General features: G+C 42.0%; 1 protein-coding gene across 1 annotated transcript in view; it reads left to right on the plus strand.

The window, feature by feature from the left end:
- LOC104526801 (lipoma-preferred partner homolog) overlaps positions 1-26,289 on the plus strand; it is a gene marked incomplete at its 5' end in the record, with an annotated part of 118,289 nt that overhangs the window by 67,270 nt on the left and 24,730 nt on the right. The window contains one exon of the mRNA XM_010170354.1: positions 6,766-6,935. Coding sequence (XP_010168656.1) covers positions 6,766-6,935 — 170 coding nt within the window. The remainder of the gene's footprint in view (positions 1-6,765; positions 6,936-26,289) is intronic.

Below are 26,289 nucleotides of genomic sequence, written 5' to 3' on the forward strand. Positions count from 1 at the left end.
AACATAGTTACAGTCAGACACATACCTCCCATGCTCCACCAGAAGGGAATAAACCCTCTCTTGTGGATCAGAGATTCCTATTTTATTCCCTGTGGACAAATCAAGGAACCCAGGACCCATTGGGTGCTTATGAGTTGCAGGATCTCTACCAGTGAGACTTAACTTGATTAAAGTGTAGTGGCAGTTAAGGTCTGCTGTTACAGGGTTATCCTAACGGATTAACTTCTGCTCCTATATCCCTTTAAAATGAAATAATTGTGCCTGTCTGACATAGGTGCCCTGAGGAATCCCATGTGCTTGGGAAATGCTTGAAAACCGTTGGATAAAAGTCACTAGGAAAGAGGAGGGAGAGAGGGGAAAATCTTGTTACATTGTTGACTTATGGTCAACGTTGTCCTCGAAATGCTGTTTTGTCATCAATATTTCTTCATTAGGAATAATGATTTTTCCACATTTACTGCCAGCTGATTCGAAGCTGTCCAAAAGCAGAATGTGTCATGAATTTCTAAAATGCATTCGCTGGCGAACTCTAAACAGGGATGATTAGAAAAATAACACAGCGGAAATACTGGGTGTCTAGAGGCTGCCAGGGGAACTTTTAGCGAGATATTTTGTTCAATATATTTACATATTTTTAAAATGTTCTTTGTACACTTCTGTAAAGGCAGTATGCTGTATTTCTTTAGTTCTTTCTTGCATAGTGGATCAGGGCTGCAGTGAGAACTGGGGAATACACTTAGCTGATCAAGGGAAATTGTGTAATTGATAGGCACTCAGGATATGACCTTGTGGTATATTCCCACAGTACTGTTAGGTGGGAAACAGTTTTTTCCATCATGCAGAAGTTTTTGAGATATCAACTTTTTTTTTTTTCCTCCACATTTTCAGCAAATGCAGAACCTTCCTACTTTGATGTTTTTTATCAGAAAATTATCCCCTATCTCCTCTCTACATAGAATGCGTGCCTTGAATTCATGAATTTAAGCCTTTTGTAAGGAGAAGGTTTGCATATTTTCTCTCTGCTTTCTTGACTCTTATTATCTCTAGTTATTGCCTGAGTTGTGTATGTTTGGCACTGTACATCACAGCAAGAGACAGTTGGTGCCCCTGACAGTGTCTAAGTAGGTATGACAGGCAAATAGTGCCGTAGCCTATAAGAGGCTAAGGCAGTCCTTGGATGTACAAACAGGAGCATCTCAAGCTAGCTGGATAGAGTTACATTACCTCTGTATTTGGCTCCAGTGTGATTGCTATCGGAATCTTATGCCATAAGCATTAGTATGGCATGTACCTATTCCATCTTCCATCTTCAGTGGTGGATGTTTGTCTGATTGGCTCACATACTTAATCTGACATTTTAAAGTGACTCATGTCCCAGGTAAGGTTGGACACCCTGTATCTAATTCTTCATCTCCAGATCACGCCCAGACTCTCGCCAAATCTTAAGAATCTTGCTGAGTAACAGCTCAGATTATGGCCTTTCCTGTTCATCTTCACATATAAAACTTGCATCCAAGCTCCAGTGACCTTGAATCTCTGCAACATTCTCTTCTAAAAATGCAATTTCTCCCTGTTCATGCTCAACTAGGATGCAGCTGCAGAAATCATTCTCTAGCTTGTAACTTAGTCCAGATCATTCCTGCCTCTTAATCTCTCCTCTGGTTTCATTTCTGCATCATATCAATCAGAAGCTTCTTGTCTTTACTTGCATGGCCTACAGTGACCAATTCCCACCCTTTTTTCCTCTAGTATTCTCCAGTGACATATCAACTCATCCTTCCTGTCTGCAGGTGTCTATGTTCAGTCTTCAAGCTGTCATTGTCCCTATTATGCTGTCTTTGTCCTTTCCTCAGAAGCATCCCATTAAACTTCCCTCAAACTCCCTCCGGATCCTCTTCCACATTCTTCCTTAACCTTTTCCTTTGCTGGGCAGTCTACAGACTCCTTGTCAGTAGTGAAAGATTGAGAGTGCTGAAACCACAATTTTCCTTGCTGACCGGTTTTGTCTGATTATTCTTTGTATTTCCTATCTATACCCAGATGTTATTGCTTATATTGGATTGTAAGCTCCTGCAGCCGGGCCTTTCTTTGTATTCTGTGTTTGTCCAACACCCAGTGCCATGGGGCTGTTCCACAATCTGAGCAGCCAGGATCTGTGGTGGTATAAGCAAAAGACATGTAATAATAATAATAATAAAACAACGAGAAGTTAGAACATGGCATCATGGGTAATATGAGCTCCTCTCCTCCCTTCCCCCTCTTCCTTCAGATTAGCAATATTTCAGATTTTTTATCCAACAGAAGACAGTAAATGAGGAGGTTTCAGAGTAAAGTATAGGAGCTGAAGTTTCCTTTCAGCTGCTGAAGTGTTTCCCTGTGATCCACTCAGTAATGATGGCTTTTCCAGCGGTTTCAGCAGGGAAGCCTCTGTGGGCACCTCTGTATGTCCCTCCAAAGTAAGACCAACATGTGGCAGCCAGGTTAGGCTGAAGGAAGGTGAAAGCCAAGCTTATGAACCTCTTCCATGCCCAAATAGAGGACCCCAGTCTCCCAGGCTTCCTGCCAACATCACCTTCTAGTTTTGCTGAAATGATCTTGAAAAAGGACCTAAAAAGGGCTGAAGGAGCAAAAGAAGAAGGTTGAAATGACATAGTTTGATCTTCGTGCAGTTTAGTACTAATTTTGTCCTTTGTCTTTAAGCTCTCTTTTAAGTGCTGTTTGTCTCTGTGGGAAGCAAATGGGTCACGTTGTTCTATGTTTCTACTGTAATACGCTGCCTGCTATTTTTCTCTTAGATTATTTGTGTAATCTTTTTTGTGCAATCTGTTTGTTCTTGAGTCTTGCAAGCTTTGCCTTTGCTACTTCTTTCCCAATAAGCAGTGCAACTTGTTCTCTATTCACTCATGGGTATTCTGCACACAACGGACTGGGTTATTTCAACCAGTGTGAAAATATTAAAATGGGGAACATGTGTGGGCACTTAATTGTGGTGAGTCTGACCACAAATACCTTCGCCATTGGTAACTGGCACTCAGGAAAAGCAGACCTTTGTTTTGTTTTTATCAGACATAATGATAGATATATTTTTTTAGTGGGGTTTTTCTGGTTTTCTAAGGAAATTAGGCTTGTGCAATCACACTGCATGTGTGTATGTGCCTGACTGTTTGGCAGTTCCTCCCTCACCAATAACACTTGAAACTAATAGCCATTTCCAACCAAATTTGAGTGAGATGTAGGAGTTGGGGGAGGTGACCTGCTTTTACAGAAGTCTTGTGAGTTCAGAGATTGCACCAAAGTCTGGAGAAGGTGCAGCCTCGAATGGCCACATCGCTGCAAGCCAGATGGGTCATGTATTTGCCTGTGTGCCTTTACATGGATCCAGCCACCTAACTGTAAGCTCTCAAATCTGAATATTTTGGCTTACTTGCTTTTAGCCTTCAGGCGAGTGAGTCAATTGAGGGTGGTGCTAGGCACAGCGCTTGTGTTTTGATTCTCACTGGAGTGGCCATGTCTCATGAAAAACATGGTTTGCTCCAGGCCACAGTGTTACAATTTGCATATAAACTTATGAAAAAGGAAGCTTTCTTTAAGCTTTCCTGTGCCAGAGTTTACAGGAGCATTTCTGGCTGTGTACATAATAGCAGAAGCTGGACTTCTCATAAATGTGGATGAGTGAAGTCTGTCACTGCCTGAATGGGAATCTTCTGTGGAAAAACCCAGAAAGAGGAAGGAAAGCCTAAGGAAATACCAACTTCAAGGGGAGAAGCTGGCCAAGACTTCTGTTGTGCTGCTCTTTGTTTTGTACCTGGCCACCAGCAGTGTAGTTGGGGAATGCTTCGGAGACATGCAGGAATGTAGCCTCAGGGCACCTTTGAGAGGCAGAGAAGATGTCTTTATGCACTTTGCTCAAAGACAGGATGGAGGTACAAAAGCACCAAGTGATTTGCCAGAGATTACATGAGTATATATTTGAGTTAGGAAACAGACCCAGGTCTCCTGACCCAAGAAGTACAGCCAGAAGTATGGTCTAGAGATAGACAGCTTCTCCAGCAAATGGAGAGATGCCTTGGTCCAAAAGGAAGATAAATGTTGAAGTATACAAGAGCTGGCTAGATTGTGAATGTGAGAAGAGGAGGGGGGGAACAAAAGATTCCCACATGTTCTACTCAGATGTTAACAAAGAAAGCTGAGAAGTGTTTGCATAGACACTACATTATTCCATGTCCAAATGCCTCATAAAAATAATACCGGATGATCACAGAATGGCACACCAGGGAAAATAAATTCTTCAGTGGAATATTCCCTCTGGAAAAACACTGTGTAAAGTAATACACTAATGGCTTTCAATTTCATGTTTTATATATAGAGATATTAACTGCTCCCCAGACGTCTCTTCATATTACAGCCCAGCTACAGGAGCAGTTTGGAGAAGGCCCCAGAGCACGCTCGGTCTTGTCTGCACACAGGACCAAGCAGTGCTCTCCTGTTGTACGTGCAACTCCTGTGGTGTATATGCAGTAGGTTTCTTCTGCCTCTTTCCCAGAGCAGTACTGCTCCCATGGTTCCCTCCAGTGGGATTTTTTTTTCTTCTTCTTCCTAGTCCTCATGGTTTTTTCCATTCTTCCCCCATGCTCTGTAGCCTCACTGCCATGCTGGGATCCCTGCATTCCTTCTCTGCTCATGAAAAAGGAATCCTCACAAGAAGCGTTACAGTGGAGTGATTAAAGCACAACACTGTACATCAAAACACTAGTCACAAATGCTAAAGCAAATTATGTATAAAAACAACATTATTAATACCTTTTTGGGGGGTTTCCAGGCTTGTCTGGATTTATCTGGTGACTTCTCTCTCCGCATTGCTCAGACTGGGAGCTGTTTGAGTCAGGAACTGCCTGTCCTGTATAATGCCAACTATGGTTATGCCGTTGTAGGAAATCAGAATGATCTGGGTTCTTTTCCAAGCTTTCCTAATATATCTCAAATGTGTATATACATCATCCTGCCATACCCTGAGGGATCCAAGAGTAGCTTACATGCTTTGTTCCCTGGATGTAGGCTATTGGAGTCAGAGACAGGCAGGGAAGAAGTCGTGAGTGCGTGGACATTGATGTTGCACTGTGCAAGGACAACAGCCCTGCTGTTGGGATGACGAGGCATGTCCAAGTCCTTTAGGAAGTTTTGCAGTATTTGTTTGAAAAGGCCAATAACACAGACTGTGGTATGAGAGAACTTCATATTGTTGCTGGATTATTTAATTATTATTAGGGACATAGTTGTATATGCATTTATGAGTAATTCTATTTTGAACTCGGTCTGCTTTTCTGCTTGCGCCTCAGCTATCACTTCCCTTCCCCTCCTTCCCACCCTCAGTGACCACACCACTCCGACCCTAGAGCCTTGAAGGAGAATTGCAGGGTCTCAAGACGGGACACCACAATTATTCTCAAACTGGAGAATACCATTTTGAGTGTGACAAAGCCCCAGCCCGTAGTTGCTCTGTTGCCTTCAGTAGGGCTCTCCTGCACAGGGTGGTTGAGGTTATCCTAAATACCTTCCATGGCTGTGTGCATGAATTATTTTCAACACTGATTGCTGGGTAGGGACATCAGACCTGCATGGGATATCTCTGTTCTCTATCTTCAATGGCAGAAGAAAACAGCAAATGTGTCCTTTCCACCCACCCTCTTCCATCATCTCTGCATTACAATCTTCACTAGGAAAATGTCTTTCTCGTGATCTAAGAAACTCTTTCTCTGAAATCCTATCTTCACTGTAAAACCATCTGCCACATAACAATTTCAACAACAATCTGAACAAGGCAGCAAGGCTTTTGAACATGTGTGTGTGTGTGTGTTCAGACTTTGTGTTGTGTGTTATATATTTGTGTGTGGCATTAGGGACCTTCTTCAGAAACAGGTAGAGCTCTTAGAGCTTGTCTTTATTTAGAGTCCTTACTAGAAGCTTCTGATACACCTTTCTTGAAGGACAGTAAGAATAAAGTATCCACACATCAGTTTCTTGAGGAATTGTTTTTGTGCTTTAAATAGACACAATATCTTAATTCATATTAACTTCAAGCAGGAAAAAAAAGTCATTTTTCCATGTAAGAGATGATATTGCACTCTTTGTAATCACTCAGTTTTTAGTGAATACTTTTTCTTTAAAATATCAACTAGCTGAGCATCAGCACATTAACAAGAGCACAAGGATTGATACTGCTATACTGGCAAAAGTGTAAAGAGTGAAATCCTTTTGCCACTATAATTGGCTCCATTGAGGAAACTGGTTTAGGCTGTACAAGCAAAAACTACTCTTTAAATGTTAACAATTGTGCTGCCACCAGGCAGCTTCCCGAGGCATCCTACCACAAAATCCTTTCAGGTGGAGGCAAGGCTTTAGGCACAGGTTTATCCTGTCTAACTGAGGAGCTGAGGATGAGTATGTAGCTGGGCTAGATGAGAGCTGAATGGTTTGCATCTGGGATTCAGACTCCTTATGATGATCACTAACTAGCAGCAGTAGAACCAATATCAGTGTAGTCTTGGGAGCCAGTTTAAAGTATCTCTAGGTCTTTTTCTAGGGGCCAGCACCGGCATGCCTTCTACTGGCAGTGGATCTTTGCCAGCAGCGGCACAAGTTGCTCTTCTATTGACTGATCTGCTGTGTCCCTCTTACCCACTGTGCAGCAAAGGTGTGTGGGAGGACCTTCTCTACAGCTGAGACCAGGAGCTTGTTTTGATTCATGTCCTTTCCCTTTGGTGACAGGCCGCTGTGCCCGCTGTGGGGAGAATGTTGTTGGAGAAGGCACCGGCTGCACAGCCATGGACCAGGTCTTCCACGTGGAGTGTTTCACCTGCATGATGTGCAACAACAAGCTGAGGGGACAGCCTTTCTATGCAGTGGAGAAGAAAGCCTACTGTGAACCCTGCTATATTGTAAGTACTCATTCATGTTTGCATCCTGTTTTTAATGCACAGACACTGGAAACTTTGATTTCTTTCATTGCTGTACAGTTGCCTTACAGTCATGCCACGGCAGTACCGTGAGCACAAGTTTTTCCATGGTCTTCTGAAGAACTCTGATCTTTTCAGCTTCCTGGGTGAATTTGTTTCCTGGTCTAACCTCTCTCTGAAATTAAGTGGCCAAAGCAGGGGAAAGAGGTGCTTTTTGGTATTATTTCAGCTCTATAAGGAGCAGACTATGCAGTGATTTTTTAAGCAGTAGCGTTGCTCTCAGAAGCTTTTTGTGCTGAGAAACCTGATGCCAAAATGCTTACAGTCTGTCATGCCCACTAAGGTTAAGGAGGTGGGATGCAAGATAGCACTAAAACTTCTAAAATCAAGACCTTTGCATTGCTTGATGGAAGTCCTTCTACTGAACTAAGTGTCTTTGGATTAGGTATCTTGTGAAGCTTACCTTACCCTAAAATTCCATTTCATGCCTCCAACAAGCTCTTAAAGCAAGCAATTAACAGCTGCTCTGAGGAGCCCCACCTTTTTAGAGGCTCCCATAAGAGCTAGATGGAACCAATTGCACAGTTGCAAATTAAAGAAACACAACATAGCGTGCCTAAGGCCTTACCTTAGTGTGACCTTAACATACAGTATGCAGGGCTAATCCTTGTAAGTTAGAATAAGAAAAGCAACAAAACATTCTTGGTGTTGATAGGGTTTTCTCTAAACCTTGAATTTGAAGTTCTTTTTATAAACACTGGCCCTGAGACCCTTCCAGAATTAGATTTGCACTTCTCAAAGTAAAAATTGATGCCTTTCTTGATACTTCTGGCATTCCAGTAATAACTGAAGCAATAATGTGTATTTCTGAGAATGCCACCAATATGCCATTATTCCTTCTGTTTCTGCAGATCCTTTGTAGTGGGATTATTGTTGAAGTATTGAATATAAAAAGGGAGGATTCTGTCTGATTTCCAATGGCAGTGATATATGGGCCTTGTTAATTGGCTTTTAAAACCTAAATGATCTTTTGATGGAATATGTACCTTTTAAGCCGTTTCCATTTTTGTTTGCACTAGAATGATTGCACCATAAAATTAAGGTTAATTTCATGGCAAGTTTGACCATGTGCAAAGCATTGCAAACTTTAGGAAAGTGCATTCATAATACGATTGGAGCAACTTTATATAAATGGAATGAAACATTTCATTTACTTCAACATTTCATTTACTTCAGGCTGGAATTGGCTTCATCTGCTTGCAGATTGATACATTCTTTTCCTCTTTTTTAAATCTAGCATGCATTCTTCATCCCTCATCTGCTTTAGTTTGGGAAAACATCTGCATTAGCCACTGTAGTAATGGTTTAAGATTATTTAATCCCATTACTTATACACTTCATTAGTCTGAGTGAATTGTTGGCAAGGGTTCAGTAAACTTCCTACATTGGGAGATAAAGGGATAAAAAAGGAAAGGGAGAAGGGTTCTGTTCCTAGTTTTCTTTCAGATTTATCTTCTATCTATTTAAGAGATAAAGGAACAATAATTGCCTAGTTGCATCTGCATTTGTATGTTCTGTGATACAGCTTTGCAGCTCTGAGTATGGAAGCAAGTGTAAACCTTTAATAGCTTTCTTTTATATAACCAGAAGAAGCCTTTGAATGTTTACCCATGCAGTCCACAAAAACCTGGTTATGGACTTAACCCAAAACACGTCTGGATCCATCTGTTGCTGCACATGCAGGGGAAAGGATGGTGATGCTGATGGGCCTATGTATGTGCAGCTGGACAGGTGGGACTGTGAGTGGGAAATGGAAGGCAGGAATCTGGCAATCTGATGCAGCAAAGGAAAAAACAATACAAAAAACCACCCAAGCACACATTAAACTCTTAAATGTGGAAGAAACAAGTGTTGGGAGCCTAAGTCTTGGTACCTTTCAGAAAGCTCAGGACTCTGCTGTGCCGAAAGCCAGATCTATGAGGGATCTAGGCACCTGTCATGCTATTGGCTTTAGGCCTGAGGAATTTGTGTCATAGAGCATATGCCTCATTGATTTTTCAGTGAAATGAGGTCTGCATTGGCTTCAATAGGATGATGAGTGCATAAGTACACTGAGGGCCTGAGCTAGGCTTGCAAGTTGTTCTTGCAAATGGATTGGGGGCCCTTAAATTGCTGAGGCACAATCTGAATGCTTTTGCCTTTAGATGTGTGATACGGTCATACTGAAATCGATGAGCGTTAATGACCTGCTTAAATCTAGCCTGTGCTTAAGGATTTTGCTGAATTGTGGCCTCTAATTTTATTTTTTTTTTTAGAGCTTCCCCAAGTCCCATTATCATAAAATAACTTGGACACTTGGAGCCCTAGTTCTGTAGGAAATCAATGGGACTGAAGAACCCAGACTCAAATTCCTGTGGACCTGAATTCCCCTGAAGGGTGGAGCCTGTGTGACTAGCCCGAGATTGCACAGCTAATCCGTGGCTGTGACCAGCTGAGAAAACAGAATTCTCAGCTGGTATAAATCTGAGTAATTCAATGAAGCTTGTTTACTGGTCTACCTAATTCACACTGATTTCTAGCACATATCCCCATTTCCCCATGTCAAAAACTCTTGACTTATTATGCAAGCCATCAGGCCAAGCTGCTTCATTTATATAAAGAAAATGAATAGTATTTGCCTGGTCGTGATATATAAATTCATTAATTCTTTGATTATTTTTTTAATAATTCCCTTGTGTGACTTGTGGCTGTACACACATAAAAACTATGTGCAAAAATAAAAATACACATTTTTCAACAGTTAGAATTGGCTAATCTTCTCAGTTTATTATGTGACTCTTCTTAGTTGTGGTGGAGTGAAGCTGTAATTAAAATTACTGCAAAGAGCTGTATTTAATTACTTGTTAGTCAATACCAAGCCTAAATAGCCTGCAGAAGGGTTGTTTTCTTGTTTTTGTTTCTGGTTTTATTTATCAGTGACCCAGTTAAGATGAAATTCCCCAGAAGTCTGAATTAACATATAAGGAGATCAATCACCTGTTTAAAAAAAAAAATAAATTTCCTAATGGAAATTTGATTACCAGATTAATTTCTTTCACACAAAAATCCCCCCACCCAAAAGCCAGTCACTATAATTTCCTGTTACATCTTACGAATGCCGTGAGTTCTGTTGCCAATGTGTTTGCTGGTTTTGCTCTGCATCCAAGGATTCTTTCATTATTGATGTTATTTCTAAAAGAGTACCAGTCTTCTCCATTAAGACACTTCTGCTGAACTAAAAGCAACTGTAAAAAATAAAGTGTTAATAGGAGACAGATGTCTCCTAGTCATTACGACAGTCAAGTAACATCTGAAATACCGTGACAGGATTTCCAGCATAACCAGTGTACTGCTGTACACGTGATGAATGCTGTGTCTGCAGTATGTTATCAGTATACTTTTCCCTTCCCTTACAGGGAAAATTACTGACAAAAAACATTTGGTTTCCTTCCTTTAAGTAGTTGAAGAGATTTTTCGCACTGGACTCTGTGCAGAGAAAAGGTTAAGAGTAATATCAGTGGAACCATTGTTATAAAAGATTGAAGAGCAAGATGTTAGAGCGGTGCCAGCTGTCTGCTTTCCAAATACCGTATTATCTTAAGGACTGAACACAAGGTTAACCAGACACACTGGTCTGGCAGGAGTGATGCTGCTGTTTTGTGAATGGGATGTTCTTTGATGTCCTTATGACTTTCTTCGGGATGTGGAAATTTTCCTCCATTCTTTATCCCCTTTCCTGGCTGTCTGGTGGTTGGCAGTTGGAGATAAACTCTCTGAGGCTGAGGGCTGAGAGGTGCTGAGCACCTGCAGTTAGCGCAGAAAGCAGCAAGATCTTGAAGATGCTCCTGGCCTCTGAGGGTTTCTTCTGTCATGTCTGAGTCAAGATGACCCACTACTGAGCCCTGAGGGAAGGACCGTGGTACAATGTGGAAGGGTATGAGAAAGCAGAATAACTAACCAAGCAAAGCAATAGCCAGGGTGAGATGAAAAAGAGTTCAGAGAAATGGTGCGCTAGAAATGATGAGTGATTGAAGGAGAGGAAAGAAACTCTCATGTCTGTCTGTCTAGCTAGAGTAGGGGAAGATGGTGGGTATGCTCTGCAGTGCCCTGTGGAGACCCAGGGATCAAGTTTTCCTGTTTCTGCTGCACACTGTGAGATATTGAGGACGTGAACCCAAAGGTCACTTGCAAGAATTTTGCAGAGTGAGATTCATCTTTCCATAGTACTAAAGCCATGGTGGGCTTGAAGGGGGAAGAATTGTGCATGGAAGTCATGCCCTAATCATTTCTGTTCCCCAGCTTTAAACTCAGGATCACAGTGCTCCACTTTTTTTCAGTGATTATTTGATTTGTAAGCAAAAACTCCATATCTTCAAGATTTCTTTCTTAGTAACTTCTAACTTTCTGGCCTGTCAGAGGCTGTAGTTCAGTAGGAGAAGATAATTCAGACCAGAACACAAGAGAAATGCTGGTATTTTAGGAAATGCTACAACTGGAGCCACTGGTGCCACAGAGCATCCTGGGAAAGCTTAAATTTGCTAATCGTTCTAAAATGTCGGTGCTAACTCAATTTGTGCTCATCAAAATCTCTGGTAGAAGTGCTATCAGCTTCAGTTCGACTGGTATTTGTAAACTTCACCCTGTGTACACACATGAGTGTGGTTGTGTGAAAGCTGTCCAAGAGCAGCTACCTCCAGCCCCTGCGGTTTAAAGTGTAAGGTTGATCTCTGCAGTAAAATTGCATCTATTTTTAAAAATAATTCTGCAATTTGTAAGCAGAGATTACAGACTAATTTAGCAACTGTGTAACAATTTAAATTGGACCAGAAAAGAGAAACTATAATTTAAAGATTTTTTTTTTTATTATACAAGTTTTCTTCTTTTTAAAGTAAAAAGCCCTTTTTTCTTGTTTTTGTCAAGCAACGTATTGAATTTGAGAGTAATTTATGGAAAGTGCTGCCAGCATGGTATTGCAAGTGCTCCACAATTTGAATTTAAACTGCTCAATGGGATCATTAAGACTATTATGCCTGCTTTCCAAAGAGTTTGAATTCAAAATGACAACTGGAACAAAAATATAAAATAAACTGAAGTCATGCAGTCTTTACGTGGGGGAATTTTTCTGCCCTCAAAATATTTCGTTGAGATCAATGCTCTTCTTCAGTCCTCTCCTAGAAAAAAGCTGGTGTTGCTAGTTTTAGTTCGATGCTCCTGTGTGAGTCATCAGCAGCAGGGAGCTGAACCTGTGACCTGTGGAGCTAAAAGCATTAAGTCTCTGCTGCTGTAGCAGAGAGATGCAGCTCAGCTGCACCAGGTAGCAGCAGGCTCCTGCCCTGGATATTTCTTACCCTCAGTGGAACAGATGTGAGCCCAGCAGACACAGAACAGAGTCTTAGTTTGCTTACGGGCATGTTTTAATCCTATTGATTATTAGGTTTGATAATTTCACTAGTCTAGGCCCAATTGGTACTTTCTTTGGAAAAAAAACCATGGCAAGGGAAGGCTATCGTTCCTGGTAAACTGATCATCGTTTATAAAACTAGAAAAATTAATAAATCCCTTATGAGTATAAAACTAGAAAAATTAATAAATCCCTTACGAGTGTAACAGCCCTTTCTATTAATACCACCCAGCAACAGTTGATACAAAAAATACAGATGGAAGCTGGGGGAGGAGTTGTGGCCATAAGCTCAGTGCTACTACTTTGAGGGGTAAATGGTCTTTTGCAATCAGGGCATAAAATAGAGGAGGACGGGGTGCTATTGCATAAGGTGCACCTGGAGCTTTCAGGAGTCCAAGTCTAGAGGGTACAAAAACGTGTTGTGTGTGTGAGAAAATATGTCAGTGAAGCAGCTTCTGTCAAAACTGGGATGGATGCTGAACTTAGCTGACCTGAAGCCCGCATCTGTTTTCTCAGTGACCCGCCAGCTGTTGTAGGGGTTGGATCATGCCTCTTATTTTGTCACTGGGCAGGAAGAAAAGATTCTTTTGTGAGAGTGCAGGGGTCAATAACCTCCTTTCTAAACTGGAATTAAAAAGAAAGGGGAGAAAGCATATCATGAGATGATGAGGTATGCTGTATAAGAACTCTTTTGTGGAGACTTGGAGGATCACCTCAAAGAGGACAGGGACAATTCATCTTGCTGTCTAACAAGGACAGGACAAGAAGTCTACAAACCAAGGCTGTAAGAGGAAAAATTCCTAGTACTCTTAGAAGACGTAAGAACATGAGCCATGTCAAGAATTGCACTTTGGTCGAGGATTCTCTGAGTGAGACCACATACTTGTCTGCTGAGGGTGGCTTAAAGATCATTAAAAATTATACCAGTGTTATGTGGGGGATATTTTTGGAAAAGTCACTGTAGTGCTGGACAGCATCTTAATAGATACAGCTGTGTTGGAAGATTGGTCGTGAAATGCTGATTAACTAGTTTTGCAATGTCTTGGTAGGTCAAAGTTTTGCTAGAGATGGATGGATCATTTCCCATGGTCCATCTTTAAGATTCTATCCTTATTAGGTGAAGAGTCTTCCTCCACACCTGGGCTTGCTTGAGACTTTTGTTGTGTCTTGTTACAATCCAGATCTTTCCTCCTGCGTGTGTTGGCAGCCATAACAATTTGAATTGTTGTCTTGTCACTGTCTTGCACTTTTATAATTAGAGGCATTTTTCATGTTTGATTATATGAACTAAACATTTCATTTTTATTATTTAATACTTGATTATATGAACTGAACATTGATTTAACGTGTATAATCTAGAAAATCCGTACCATGGCAGACTTTCTGAGGAGTTCTTGGTGTAACTGCAATAAGATTATGTTGTGAAGGATCAGCTGCTGCCATTTAGTTAGTTTCTTGCCTCACAGGGTGAATTCCACTGACCAACTGTATATTCTTAAGAAGAAAACAGTGTCCCTTTCTGCCGGATCAGTGAGATTGTGTGGCTCCTGGCTATAGATCTGCTTATGGATCATACTACAGTAAAGGAGATGGTGAGATCATGACTTCAAGCTGTGTGTTGAGAAGGTAGCCCAACTCTTGTCTGCCTTTGAAAGCTATCAGAAACAGATTATAAGGAAAGAATAAAATCTTATGCACCAGGATCTTTGTAGTAGTGTGAAAATCTTCCTCATTTGCGGTCAAATGTAGATGGGTATTAGATAACAGGCCACCTCTCGAGTTAGTAGCATTCATCTCTTCTTTTCTTTCAACTGTATTTCGCCACTTTCTCAGTAAACTATTTACTACTTTCACCCTTTGCGACCTGAGTAGCATCTAGACTAGAGATTCCACTGTAATGAAGTCTCCTTGTGGTGTGTCAGCGAATGACAGGCGATAGCCTCTGCCTCTAAAAACCTTCCTTCGTAAACAGCAGCAAGTGTGAGGGAAAGGCAGTGGCATTGCCTCCATGTTGCAGATAGAGAACTGACCCCAAGAGGGTTAAATGCAGTTTGTTTACAGCATGGATCTCCATTGCTGGAAGCCTTCAAGGACAGATGGGGCAAACATCCTTAAAAACACAGTTAGGATCTAGTTGATCTTTTCTCTGGGAAAGGGCAGACCCAGGGGTCTTTTCTAGCCTTGCTTCATCCATTTTTGAGCTCGAGTGACCTCTCCAGGACCATAAACATGGCCTGCAGTGTGCAGCTCAGGTCTTCCATGTCCCAGTGTTCTGCCTGAAAAGGTCTTCAAGTGAAGGAGCTACTCTTCTTTTCTTCCCCTTCTCAAACCACTGCTGTTTAGGGACTGGGCATGAATACGAATGAGCAGCTGAAAGCTGAGTGAGGGCTCTTGGAAAACCCAGGAGGGTGGGAGGTACCATGACATGAAGTCTTGCTGCTTGCTTGTAAGCCTGCATAGTTATTTGTCAATTCAAACTGCCGAAGACAAGTATTTTGAAAAGGCTGGGATTAATTTGAAATAGGGCCTGTAATTTAGGTGTGCATTTCCATCAGATCCATGTATTAGTGAGTTTTCTCTGTCCTTCCTAATGAAGTGATGTCAAAGTGCTGCACAGTGTCCAGAGATGATAAAACCAGAACTGATTGAAGTAAATACAGTGTTAATATCTTTAGCAAACGCTCCTCATTATTTTGCCCTGCTGATCCTGTGCTAGCAGCGCTGCTGGCAAAGCAGCACAACCCTTGCAGCCCGGCTGTGCTAACCTGTCAGTAACAGCTGAATCTGTCCTGGGAGGGGTGTGTTCAGATTTAGCAGGTATGATTTCCCCTTAGCAGCCTTGCAGAGGACAGAAAGTCTTCTCTCACTCACTCTCGGATTCCAGATGCCCTCTTACTTTAGTCCAGACAGTGATTTGCAAGTCTGAGTGCCACGGAGGCGAGCGGGCTCTTACAGCGTGCCACTTCAGCCGTCTCCTTGGTGAAGCCACACTCCAAGGAATTTGCTGTGGCAAAAGCTCAGTCTGTGAGTCGATCCTCCCTCTAGCGTCCTGCCTCTGTTTCTTCACTCCAGCACATCAGTTTGCCTGCACACAATGTTTGTTTGCAGTAGAGGAAACTGTTTAACTTGCCATGGCACATACACACACACACACACACACACACACACACACACACTCACACACACACAAACCCCAGTGGACTTGGTAGATTTCTGGTTAGGAAAAAACAAACTCATGCCAGTTTAGGGAAAGTGCAACAGGTATGAATGATGACAGGAGAAAAAGTTTATTGATTCTAAGAGTATGGTGAGTGTTTGGTGCTTATGGAGGGTCAAAGCAAATTGCAAGGATGGGTTGTTTTGGGTTTTTTTTTTTGTTTGGTTGGTTTTTTTCTCAGCTGCATTGATTATAAAGCTGTAGGCCAAGTACAATATTGACAGTAGAGGTAAAGCATCCACTGGAGTATTTTGGGCAGAAGTAAAACCAGATTATAGCTTGACTCTGGTGCTGTAGTGTTTGTTGGGCACAAGAGGTTATTGTGCACTGGTAGGCAGCAGCTTCTACAGGAGCAGAGAGAGCGCTGATTAATGTGGCCAGCGAGACCTGCAGTCCCTGTGTCTGTGCCCGTTCCCGTGAGTACCATCCGTACAAGTTGAGGCAGTGATAGCACCATGCACATCGGCAAGCATGGAGCTGGTGGGATGTCTGGATGGTTTAAAACAAGTGATGAGATCTGCACAGCAGTGCCCCTGCTTTTCCCTGGCTGCTGTTTCCTGACTAACGTTTGATGTAGAAGCACAACGTGGGTTTTTCACAGCAACCTGATGTTGTAACTCTCAAAGCAGACTTGCTGCCCAGCTCTCTGAGGCAGTGCAGTAAGAGCAGGGAAATGGAAACTGATGGTAGTCCTTATGCTACGTGCCCATTTTCCAAAGGCTTTTGTTGTCAAAAATGAAGCTTCATGGGGATGGGAGGGAACAAACCAAGAACACTTGTAAAATCCTCGGTTTCAGGTATAAAGCGGGGATTTGATAACTTCTTCAGGCACCGTAGGAGTGTGTTCCTGCAGATGCTGAGGACTGGAAAAGATCTTTGTATTGTTTTGATTTTTATTGTCTTGCTGAAGTTAATCTGCTAACACATGATAGTTTAATGCTGCGGTTTGTTGTATTTACATCCTTGCTGTTTGACTCTTTAAGTGGCTTTCTGTTGTTTCCAGATTCTCATGTTACCTAATGCTCCTTTTGTAGATATTTTTCCAAATTACTCTGAAAATCTAAAAAACTAATGCTTATGGTGCCCAAAATCTAAAGTTGCTGCTGACCAAACCTGGATATTTTTCCCTTGTTTGTGAAGGGAAATATAACAAGAGGGGGGAAAAAAACCCTCCCAGTGTTGAAATGTAAATTAACTTTCAGATGTTATCAGGGATTGAGATTTTAAGTATGAATATTCCATTAGCTCCTGACAATGTAGTTTTTTGTTTAGGAACATGTTTGAACCAATATACCATCTTGGCGTTCCACCAACAGAGGTATCTGTGTAAATGCAATCTGTGTTAAAGCCAGACAACACTTTTTAAAAATTATTTAATATTTCCTACAGCAAGCCATCTGTGACTGGTCATATTTTAGGAAGCAAATGAACATCATAGCAACGTTCTCCACTCTATTTGAGTAACTTTTAGACTTTTTAAATTAAATGTGCTGCCAAATATTTATATTCTGTTTTGAAAAGAAAAATATTTGTTTGACATCCTAATCTTCCTGGCAATTTGCAGTTGGTTGCTCCTCTTAGGAGCTGTGTTTTTCTCATGGGTAGTATAGGGCAAAAGAAGGGTGTGGGCATCCCTGAAGCTGCCTTTTGGGCTCGCTCCTCAGTGGTGAGTAGGGGCAGCACAAAACGGGGCTTTGCAGGGAGTGAGAGAGGTTGAGCCCTGGGTCCTTGCACGGAGGTTGAAGTGGGGGATGGGGGCAGGTTGGGGGCCAGGTTGTGCTCGCTGCTGGCATTGGTGGGTCGGAGGATGGTGGAATAGCCACTGTGGCACAGGTGACTATTGTAGCACTCTTGCCAATATGCAAAAGGCTCAAAAGTTCTTGGAAAAGCCAAACCACTTTGCAAGATGTCTTCCAGTGCATCTGACACAGACACTGCAGCCATCACCAAGGCAACCAAGTTGCCAGAATTTAGCAGCAGCAAGGCAGAAGGAAAAATTAGTGATGGCCTAAATCATCCCTGCCAAATGTTACTGAGCCTAAACTCCCCTGATGGGGCTGAGCTCTGCTCTAAGTAATATATGCCCTGCTTTTAATAATAATTTTCACAAAAGTCTTGTATTTCATCCTGTTCCACGGATTTATGGCTTGCTCAAACTTAATCACTCTAAGGTGGTAAAATGCATTTGTTCAAGAGCTCAGAAATTGATATGATCCTCTTGTTACACAAAGGTACTAATAAACAGTGAAAATATCAGAAACAGTCCTGGAATAGCTAATTCTGTTTTGGAAAGGCTGAAATGTTCTGAAGAGTCTCTGGTGGCATAGCACCAATTTTTGCTCAGTACTCATTTGGAATGGTCCATATAACTTGCTGTACTTACCACCTTGGGACTATTGCAACCAGCAGAAGTCCAGGTGAATCACCAGCACATAGCCTGTCTACATGTGTCTGTCACCTATAGTATCAATGCCATACACAGAATGTATATATTCTTACTTATATGCTTGAAAGAGGCCCTTGCAACATAGAGAAGGAAGAAGCAGCAGTCCTGATTTGCTCTATTACCTCTGACAGGTTTACTTTCACTGTGGCATGGCAATAAGATTAAAGTTTTATAGCAATATCACCTCCATCCAGACAAAAAAAACCCATAAAAACCTCTCCTCTCTGCTACTTAGATTTCAAACTCTTTTATAGAGCTTCTGCATCTGTTAATAAAACCCTTAATTCATTTTGAACATTTTATTGTCACATTGGATAAAAGTTTAATCAGGTAGAATTATTGCCCTTCTAATATTCCCTTAACCTTTGCATTTTAGACTTAGACCATATCAGTTAAATTTTAAAATCACTTTTTTATAGACTTGAATGCCCCCATCTCTGTTTTAGAGGGTACTTTTGCACAGAAATGCCGTAGTCTGTCTTGAGGTCATGTGAAAACTTAAAAGGCTCTAATGTGAGCGCTGCTCTCTTCCCACTGAAGTGTCTTGCATGCCCTATTAATTACTTTAATGGTGACATGCTGGTTTAAGGGAGTTCTTTATTAATACTACTAAATCTTTTTTTATTGTTGTTTAAATACTTTTTCTTTCCTTTATGTAGATGTATTTAATCCTTTCTGTCTTTAAAATAAATGAGTGCATAACTCCACTTGAGGCGTTTGACACTTCCATTTTGCATTCTCAGGAGGGAGTAGGGGAGCATTTTACTCCCTTGCCTGTGACGTCTGTGTCCCAGCAGAGAAGTGCACATCTGTGCTTGTGTCCGTAATCATGTGGCTAGACTGTTTTGGTAGAAGCAATTTTTAAAATCTGATATCTGTCTTTCCAGAAATACTACTCAGTGAACTTGCTTTTACTCTTCCAGGATGTTGAGATTTTAGAGGTCAGTTTGGCTTTTTTGTTGAAAAGTGCAGCACTCCCAGTTCACAGGAGGACTTGCTTATGTTTGAGCCCTTTCCTAGCAAGGAGGACACATCAATTTGCTCTCCTCAGTCTGAACTCTTTCAGTAATAGTATTCCAGTATTTCATTTCAACTTTAAAGATGTATAGCATTCACTATACCTGTTAATTTATAGAGTAGCCCTTTTACTGAACTGGTAAAGCATTGACATCTCTGCTTGCAGTTGGATTTTAGTCTATCGGATCTCTAGTTTTTTAAGGTAATACCTTTTACAAAATAGGTATTTTTGATCCATTTTAGGTATGAGAAAAAATATCTTTGGGACCTGGAGAAACATTTTCAAAAGCACATAAACGACTGAGAAACTTGCTGCTTTTTGGTCTGCTAACCCACTCTTGGCAATGAGACTTAAACTCTTATTACTAAGTAATCTCATTCTTTAGTCACTTTTTAAAGTTTTGCCTCTCTAATAGCCATTGATGGTGGTTTCAGCATGGGACTCTCCCACATTTGAGATCTATAAATAACCTTCACTGGTCTTAAAGAAAATCAGAAGGGATTATTGGAAAACTAACTTTGACAAGGTTTTCATCAAGAGCAACTAGTCTTTTCTTTGGTGAGGGGATAGTGGTTTTGGGCAGGGGATTGTCTTTTGTTTTGTAGGGGCAAAGTATGAAAACTTGTGTTACACTGTGGGGTCTGTCTCTCAACCTCTCCTCTCCCAGACGGCTTCTGGCTCCTAACAGCATCTGTGCCCAGCTGGCACAGGCTTTACTGGCCCAGTAAAGTTTCTGTGCACCTTTCTATGGGCAATGTACACCTGTACATACACACAGACTTGCACAGGAAGAATCTGGAAGCCTGAACTGACTCTGAAATGACTTGGCATTTGCCTAGGAAAGGTATTCCTTCCTCTCGTGGACTGTCCCTCAGGCTTGTCCAAATCACTCTGCAGTTATCAGCAGCACAGTTTGCTGTTGAGTGAGCAAAGCCTTTTGCTCATAATTGCTATTTTAATTTTGGGAGCAGGCACTATACTCATGCACTTACATGGTGCTAAATGGTACCTTTTGCATTTTCAGTTTTTGCTAAATGGCACCGTTTGCATTTTAGAATAAGTAGCTAATTAAATGGCAAGGCTAAGTGCTGTTTGGTGGGCCATGAGTGTGGAGTCACTCTAGATTAGACAAGGGACTTGATCCTGTAAATCCAATTAGTCTAAGGTATGGGCCTGCTCCTGCTGATCCTGATTTGAATGTTTTCTTTGATATTACTGAGAGCTGAATCAAACTTCTGGTACCCAAGACAATGTGATAATGAAAGTGTAAGAGGCATAGACCCCATCTCATAAAGTGACCCTCTTGATTGTGTGAGGAATCTTGACTGGCTACATTAACAGAGTTTTCAATTTCTGGTTTTTAAAGTTGAAGTTTAGAAAGGAAGTTTCATGTGAATTTTAGTGGAAAATCCCTAAAATTAACTGAAAAGATAAAAAGATGTGTTCCTTCCCCTTCCCCCTCCCCCCCCCCTTTAGCTTGTGTTTACTTCCCTTTTCCCTTGTGAATACCTTGTTTATTTTTTAAATAAATAATCATATTTTAAAGCAGTGTAAATAAATTGCAAAGTGTGCTCCGATGGGGTGGATAAATATATTCCATCTGCTGGGGAGTGATTATTAAATAATTCACCAGTGGCAAACCAGGAGTGGTTATCCATTTTCCTCTCATTCATGGGTAATTTTTTCTACATCCCATAGGAGCTCATTATGTTTTCTTTGTACATAATGTTTAGTAATTTTTAAAATCTGGCACTAACCCCTCCATCTACAGATTCTTCAATTTTTCCAAAATATTTGTGTATGTGTCTACATGTATGTGCTGGCACAGGAAGATGCTTGTTTCTTTGCTTCCTTTTTTTCATATTTTTTGTGTTGAGAGAAGATGAGCATTGATTTATGAAGTGAGGTGGAGAGTTGGGAAGCAAATTTCTTTCTGTGCAAGCGAGCTTGCTCCTGCATGGGTAGTGGATGGGTCACATCCCTCTCTCACCCTTGTATGGAAACCAACGTGACTTCAGGGCTGTGGCAGCAGTCGAGGTTTAGCTCATACTTCAACATTTATAAACAAAGGAAGAGGAAGCAAGGAGAAGGGAGTAGGGCATGAATTTGAATAGCCATGTCTTCCTTCTCTCAATGTTAGGAAGAATTTGATTACCTTCGAAGGGACCAAGAGTGAGCCCAGTGAGCCTGGCTTGCAGATAAGCAGCAGGCAATTACCTGATAAAAACTAGAGCCATATCCCATCAGTGGAAAAAATTGACACAGATATGTGGATGGGAGGGTTCTGAGTTCAACCTTAAGAGAAGAGCTCAACTCCTGGTAGCTAGCAGACCCAAAGGCCTCCTGTGTGGGCTTTGAGCAATCAGGGAGGGCAGCTGGGAGGAGAACTGGATGGGGCTGGCATGTACTGGGAGGCTGTACAGTCAGCAGCTGGCACCTCTGGTGCTGGGTCCCATTTCAGCAAGGTTCACATTCCTGTAACTGCATCTGCATCACTGGGCAGGAGGTGAAGGACCAGCCGATGCCAGTGCCCAAGGTCCTGTGGTCAGAGCTGGGTTCTACCCTAGGCTGGAGGCAGATGTTTGCAGTTAGACGACAATCACTGTCTTGGTGCTAAAATGCGTAATTAGCCACAGGAAATTCTTTCCTCAGCTGATGAAGACGGGAAGGTAAAAGTGTCTCTTAATGCTTTCACTGTTTTTCTAGGGAGCTGAGCAAATCTGGCTGCCCTCACAGGGGGGAACAGCAATCCTATTCCCAAGCAAGTAATGCTCTCTGCTGTTCACTTGCACGTGTCCAAAGGTCCATGCTGTCAGCCAGGGGGACAAAACCCTCTCACCAAGTGGCAGAGAGCTGTTTTCTTTCTCTCTCCTTTTTCACATTCCCTGTAGGCATGTGCAGACTCCAAGTTTTAGAGGCAGCTGTGCTCTGTACTAAGCAGCAGCAAACAGCTTTTCCCTGGGACAAAGAGCAGACCCCAACAATTTGGCTTTGGTTATAATTTCCATATTCTTGACCTGGAAACTCCTCCTTTTTTTACTCTGCTTATCCCTTCTTCTAATTAGAGAACAGTTGTTGGGGTTGTTTTGTTGGGGTTTTTTTGGCAGGGGGAAGAGTAGTCTGGGTGTGAATTAGCAGAGCCTTGAACATTTTGCTTGTTTGTGAAGAAAGGCTCTTCTTTCCTTTGCAAGATGTTTCACAAGCTCATATTCTGCTTAGCTCCATCATAGTCAAAACTGTGGTCAGAATAACATTTCCCATAACTGGTTTCAGTGCAAAACATGAGTTTTGCTACGCTCAGTCTAGGACTGAAGTGCTGCAAATACTGAGGCTGGTGCTGATTCTGGGCTCCCTTCCCCATCTTATTTCCTGTTCCAAATGGTTGATAATTTTCACTCCTGGCAATGATGTTCCAGGATGGAAAAGCACAGGGAAGCTAATATCCAGGTGAAAGAACTGTGGTGAGTGATCAGATTGAATATGAAGTCCCAGAGAAAATGAACAGCGTGTTCAGCAATGTGTGCACAACAGACGTACAAAAGAGATGATTAGACCTTGCAGAGAAAGGACTGGGAGGATAAGCTGAGGTGTGCTGGCCAGCACGCCAGGTCCAGGAAAGGTTGTATGAACTCAGGGTTTGCTGGGCTCCTCTAACTTAAACCTCAGGAAACTGGAAGAAGCCAGCTGAGAACTGGAAGGGTGTTTGAAGGATGTAACTGGAGGTGGGGAGTGAAAAATTACTGCCTTGCTGTCTCTCCCTTGCCTGAGGCTTATCCTTACATTAGCAGTTCTCCAGCCATACAGCATGGGAGACACCTGTGCTCTGCTTGCAGACCCAGACTACTGGCACTTCCATTGGGGATGCTATTTAATTCTGTGTTCATTGATGTCCTTGATGCTAACTAGGACTGAGCATCGTTGTTTGAAAGCAGCAGGGACAGCAGGCTCAGTTCTCTAGAAACCCGAGCTCAGGATGTAGGTGTAGATAGAGATATTTCCGTTATGTCCTTTTTTTTTTACCCACATATTCTGCCTCTTGCCCTGGACCTTGCTGGCTTTGGGTCTCTGGCTCCTTCTTTTTGTGTGAATTCTCTGTTTATTATGGTGATCCGATTGCTGCTTTTGCTCTCTCTGTCAAGTACGTTCAGAGTGAGAGGAGAAGTGGTTGGGTCAAATGACAGGTTAAGTCCAAGGGCAGAGCTGGGAAGGTGGCTGGGCTTCCCCACACCCTGTACCACACGTACCTGCCGTAGCCTAAGCACCACTTCTTGCTGCCTTTTCTGTCGTGGCAATGCTGGCAGCACCTCTGCCTAAATGCACAGCAAAGGCCCTGCACAGAAGACTCCCACCGCAGGACACACAGTCTGGTTACTGACACAAAGCCTGTCTGCTGGGCCATAATGTGATGTAGCGTATTAAAATGTGTCATTAAGAAAACTGTAGTTGCCAAATGTTTCTGTTTTTACATAAAGCTATTCCACCAAGGTTGTTACCTGATTTTTCTCTGGTACTGAGAAGAGAAAAAAGCGGTTGAATCAGACAAGAGACCTTGTGGGTGGAATACATTATGTCCAAAAATCAATCATAAGGTAAGGTAGGAATAGAATTGAGTTTATTTACAGTCTGTTGACTTTTATAGTTAGCACCATTTATTAGAGAAGATGAAGAAGAAGAAAATTAAGCAGAGGGCAGGGAAATGTTTCTTTGTGATATTTTTGTGCCTGGCAATGAAGAGATGTGTGTACGAGCTGACAATTTATCTTCTGCCCTGAAGAGAAATGACTTGTTCTCAAATGGGCATGAAATGAAATAGTGCAGAACACGATAGGAACTTTTCTGAGTAAATGGGTCAATTTCCTGTCATTCTCTCGATAATTGTATGTAGAGCACACTACGCTCCAAACACTGGCAAATGTGGGTTGGTTGGTTTTTTTTTTTTCCCTCCTGTTATTTTACTCCTCTTGCAAATGGGTGGAAAACATATTCCAGTGCTGGCACTATTATAATCAGCTTTTGCTGGTGGCTAATAGCAGTCCATTTTTGGTGAATGCTTATTACCTCCAAGCAGTCCAAGACACTACATAATAAGCCAGCACTGTGTAGATTGGTACCGCTACGAACAAGATGTAGTTATAGGGATTCTATTGCAAATGCCCCATCACAGCAGGAAATTCGCTTGTCCCTTTATCTTCTCTTTCCTAATTGCAAAATAAGCCTTGTTTGCCTTCTGAAACTTTTTGGTATGGTTAGGGGCTTTCTGCCTCGCTATATATCCCTTAGCAGGTTAATACGTTTTCCTGAGGGGTTATAGGTTCAAGTCAGACTCGCTGAGGACTGAGCTGGTAATTTTACTTTGGCTGTTGTTAATTAAATATGACAGAATTGCTGTAGCAGGTGTTCAGTGGGTGACAATTAGGGCCTATAGGGCACATTGGGTAAATCTCACTGGTACAGGTTAATACCGTGACAGAGCTTCCATCTTAACTCCAAGGTAAGCAAGACCTAGACTTGTCCAGCCCATCTCATCAGGCATAGCATTACGCTCCTCTTTGGAGGTTATAGGAAGGGTACAAACAATCCCAGCCTGATGAGAACTGCAGATACCCAAGCTGTGATACATCACCTGGTGGGGCAACATAGTCCTGTCAGGGGTAAAACCCATCACTCTGCCTCTCCAGAAACTTAGGGACATGTACTCAGAATTACATGAGAAATGGACTGCAGCTGAGGGTGATTGGGAATTCCTGTTTTTATCTCACTTATCACCAAGCTGGAAAATTTTAATCACATGTTTTGAAAGCTGGAATCTAGAAGCTTTGAAAGAAAACCCCAAGAATAGATTTTTTTTTTTTCTTTTCTCCCCACTATTGAAAAGCTGCTTCTCAAAAGTGTGTCAGATTCAGACTTTTCGCGTGGAAATTTCCATTTGGGAGGGGAAGTTGGGGGAATTTCTGAAGCTTTAAACAGAGTACTTTTTTTACCAGCCCTAGCTACAGTTTGGGTCAGTGTCACCTTTGTTCTGTGTGTGGGGGACAGGTTTCACTCCAATGCAGGTTGGGTCAAAGCTTAAAAAAGGCTACTGAAACTTTATAAACCCTAAATTTCTTCCATCCCCCCCTTCTCCCCCCTACCTAGGATAGGAAAATGGCAGCTTCTAGTAGGTGTCTGTAAGAACAGACAGGTCTATTTGTCTTTTATGTATACTCTTGATGCAAACAAACTGGAAATAAGGATACCCACAGGACAGATCTGCAATAACTTCTGCATCTGCTATCAGGAGAGATGAGGAATTCATGTAGCAAACCCACTGTGTGAATCAGCACTTGCTTGAGTAGGCTTATGACTGCTCAATGGAGTTGGCCCCACTTGGCGTATGCACGAGGCTCCAGACTCTGCGCAAATCTTGAGGAACTGGTAGTAAATGATCTCTGACCTCTGTCAGCAGGGAGCATGGAGAAATGTGAACTGTTTATTCCACCTGTCTTTGGAAACATGCAGCCCTGAAGGACTGATTCAGAAGCCAGTTATGCTCAGTATGTCTGAAGTAACTCAGCTGCAGGGGATAGGACTGGCCCACTGTAAAGTCACTGGGGGAATCAGGTCAGAATTTGTGCTGCTGCTTTGTCTAGAGAGTAAGATCTAGTGACTCTTACTTGGAGTAAAATACAAAAAGATCAAGGGCAGGATTAGTCATTTTCCCCATGTTACATAACAATATTTTAGCAAACATTCTTCTCCCTGAACATTTAAATGCATTGCTTGAATAATCACTGAAGACAATGTGGTAATAATATGTTCCTTATGTGTTGGAGGCAAGGCATTTATTCTGGTTTTACTTTTGCAAAATGTATTAACTTAGTTTTTGTTGATGTTTACACACGGGGAATTGTGGGGGAGGTTGTTTTGGTTTTTACTGCTATTTCTTTAAGGAAGTACATTTTTTGTCTGATTTGGAGACAACTGGATTTCTACTAAATGGATCTGATGCCTGCGGTGGGATTCATCCAAGATGACTTCATCTACCTACAAGCCACGTGCTTGGTCTGGCATGCATGACTTTTGGGAGTGATGGTGGAGACTCACTGGTACCTCTTAGGGAAGAATACTTTAACCAGCCGTACCTACAACTCTCTTGCAATCACCTCAGTGTCACCTTTGCTCAGTGTATTTAAGGCAAGGCTCATCTGAGTACCTAGAATCACAGAATGTTAGGGA

Source organism: Antrostomus carolinensis, unplaced genomic scaffold (genome assembly GCF_000700745.2).
Source record: "Antrostomus carolinensis isolate BGI_N321 unplaced genomic scaffold, ASM70074v2 scaffold19956, whole genome shotgun sequence".
In the NCBI taxonomy this organism is placed as follows: domain Eukaryota; kingdom Metazoa; phylum Chordata; class Aves; order Caprimulgiformes; family Caprimulgidae; genus Antrostomus; species Antrostomus carolinensis.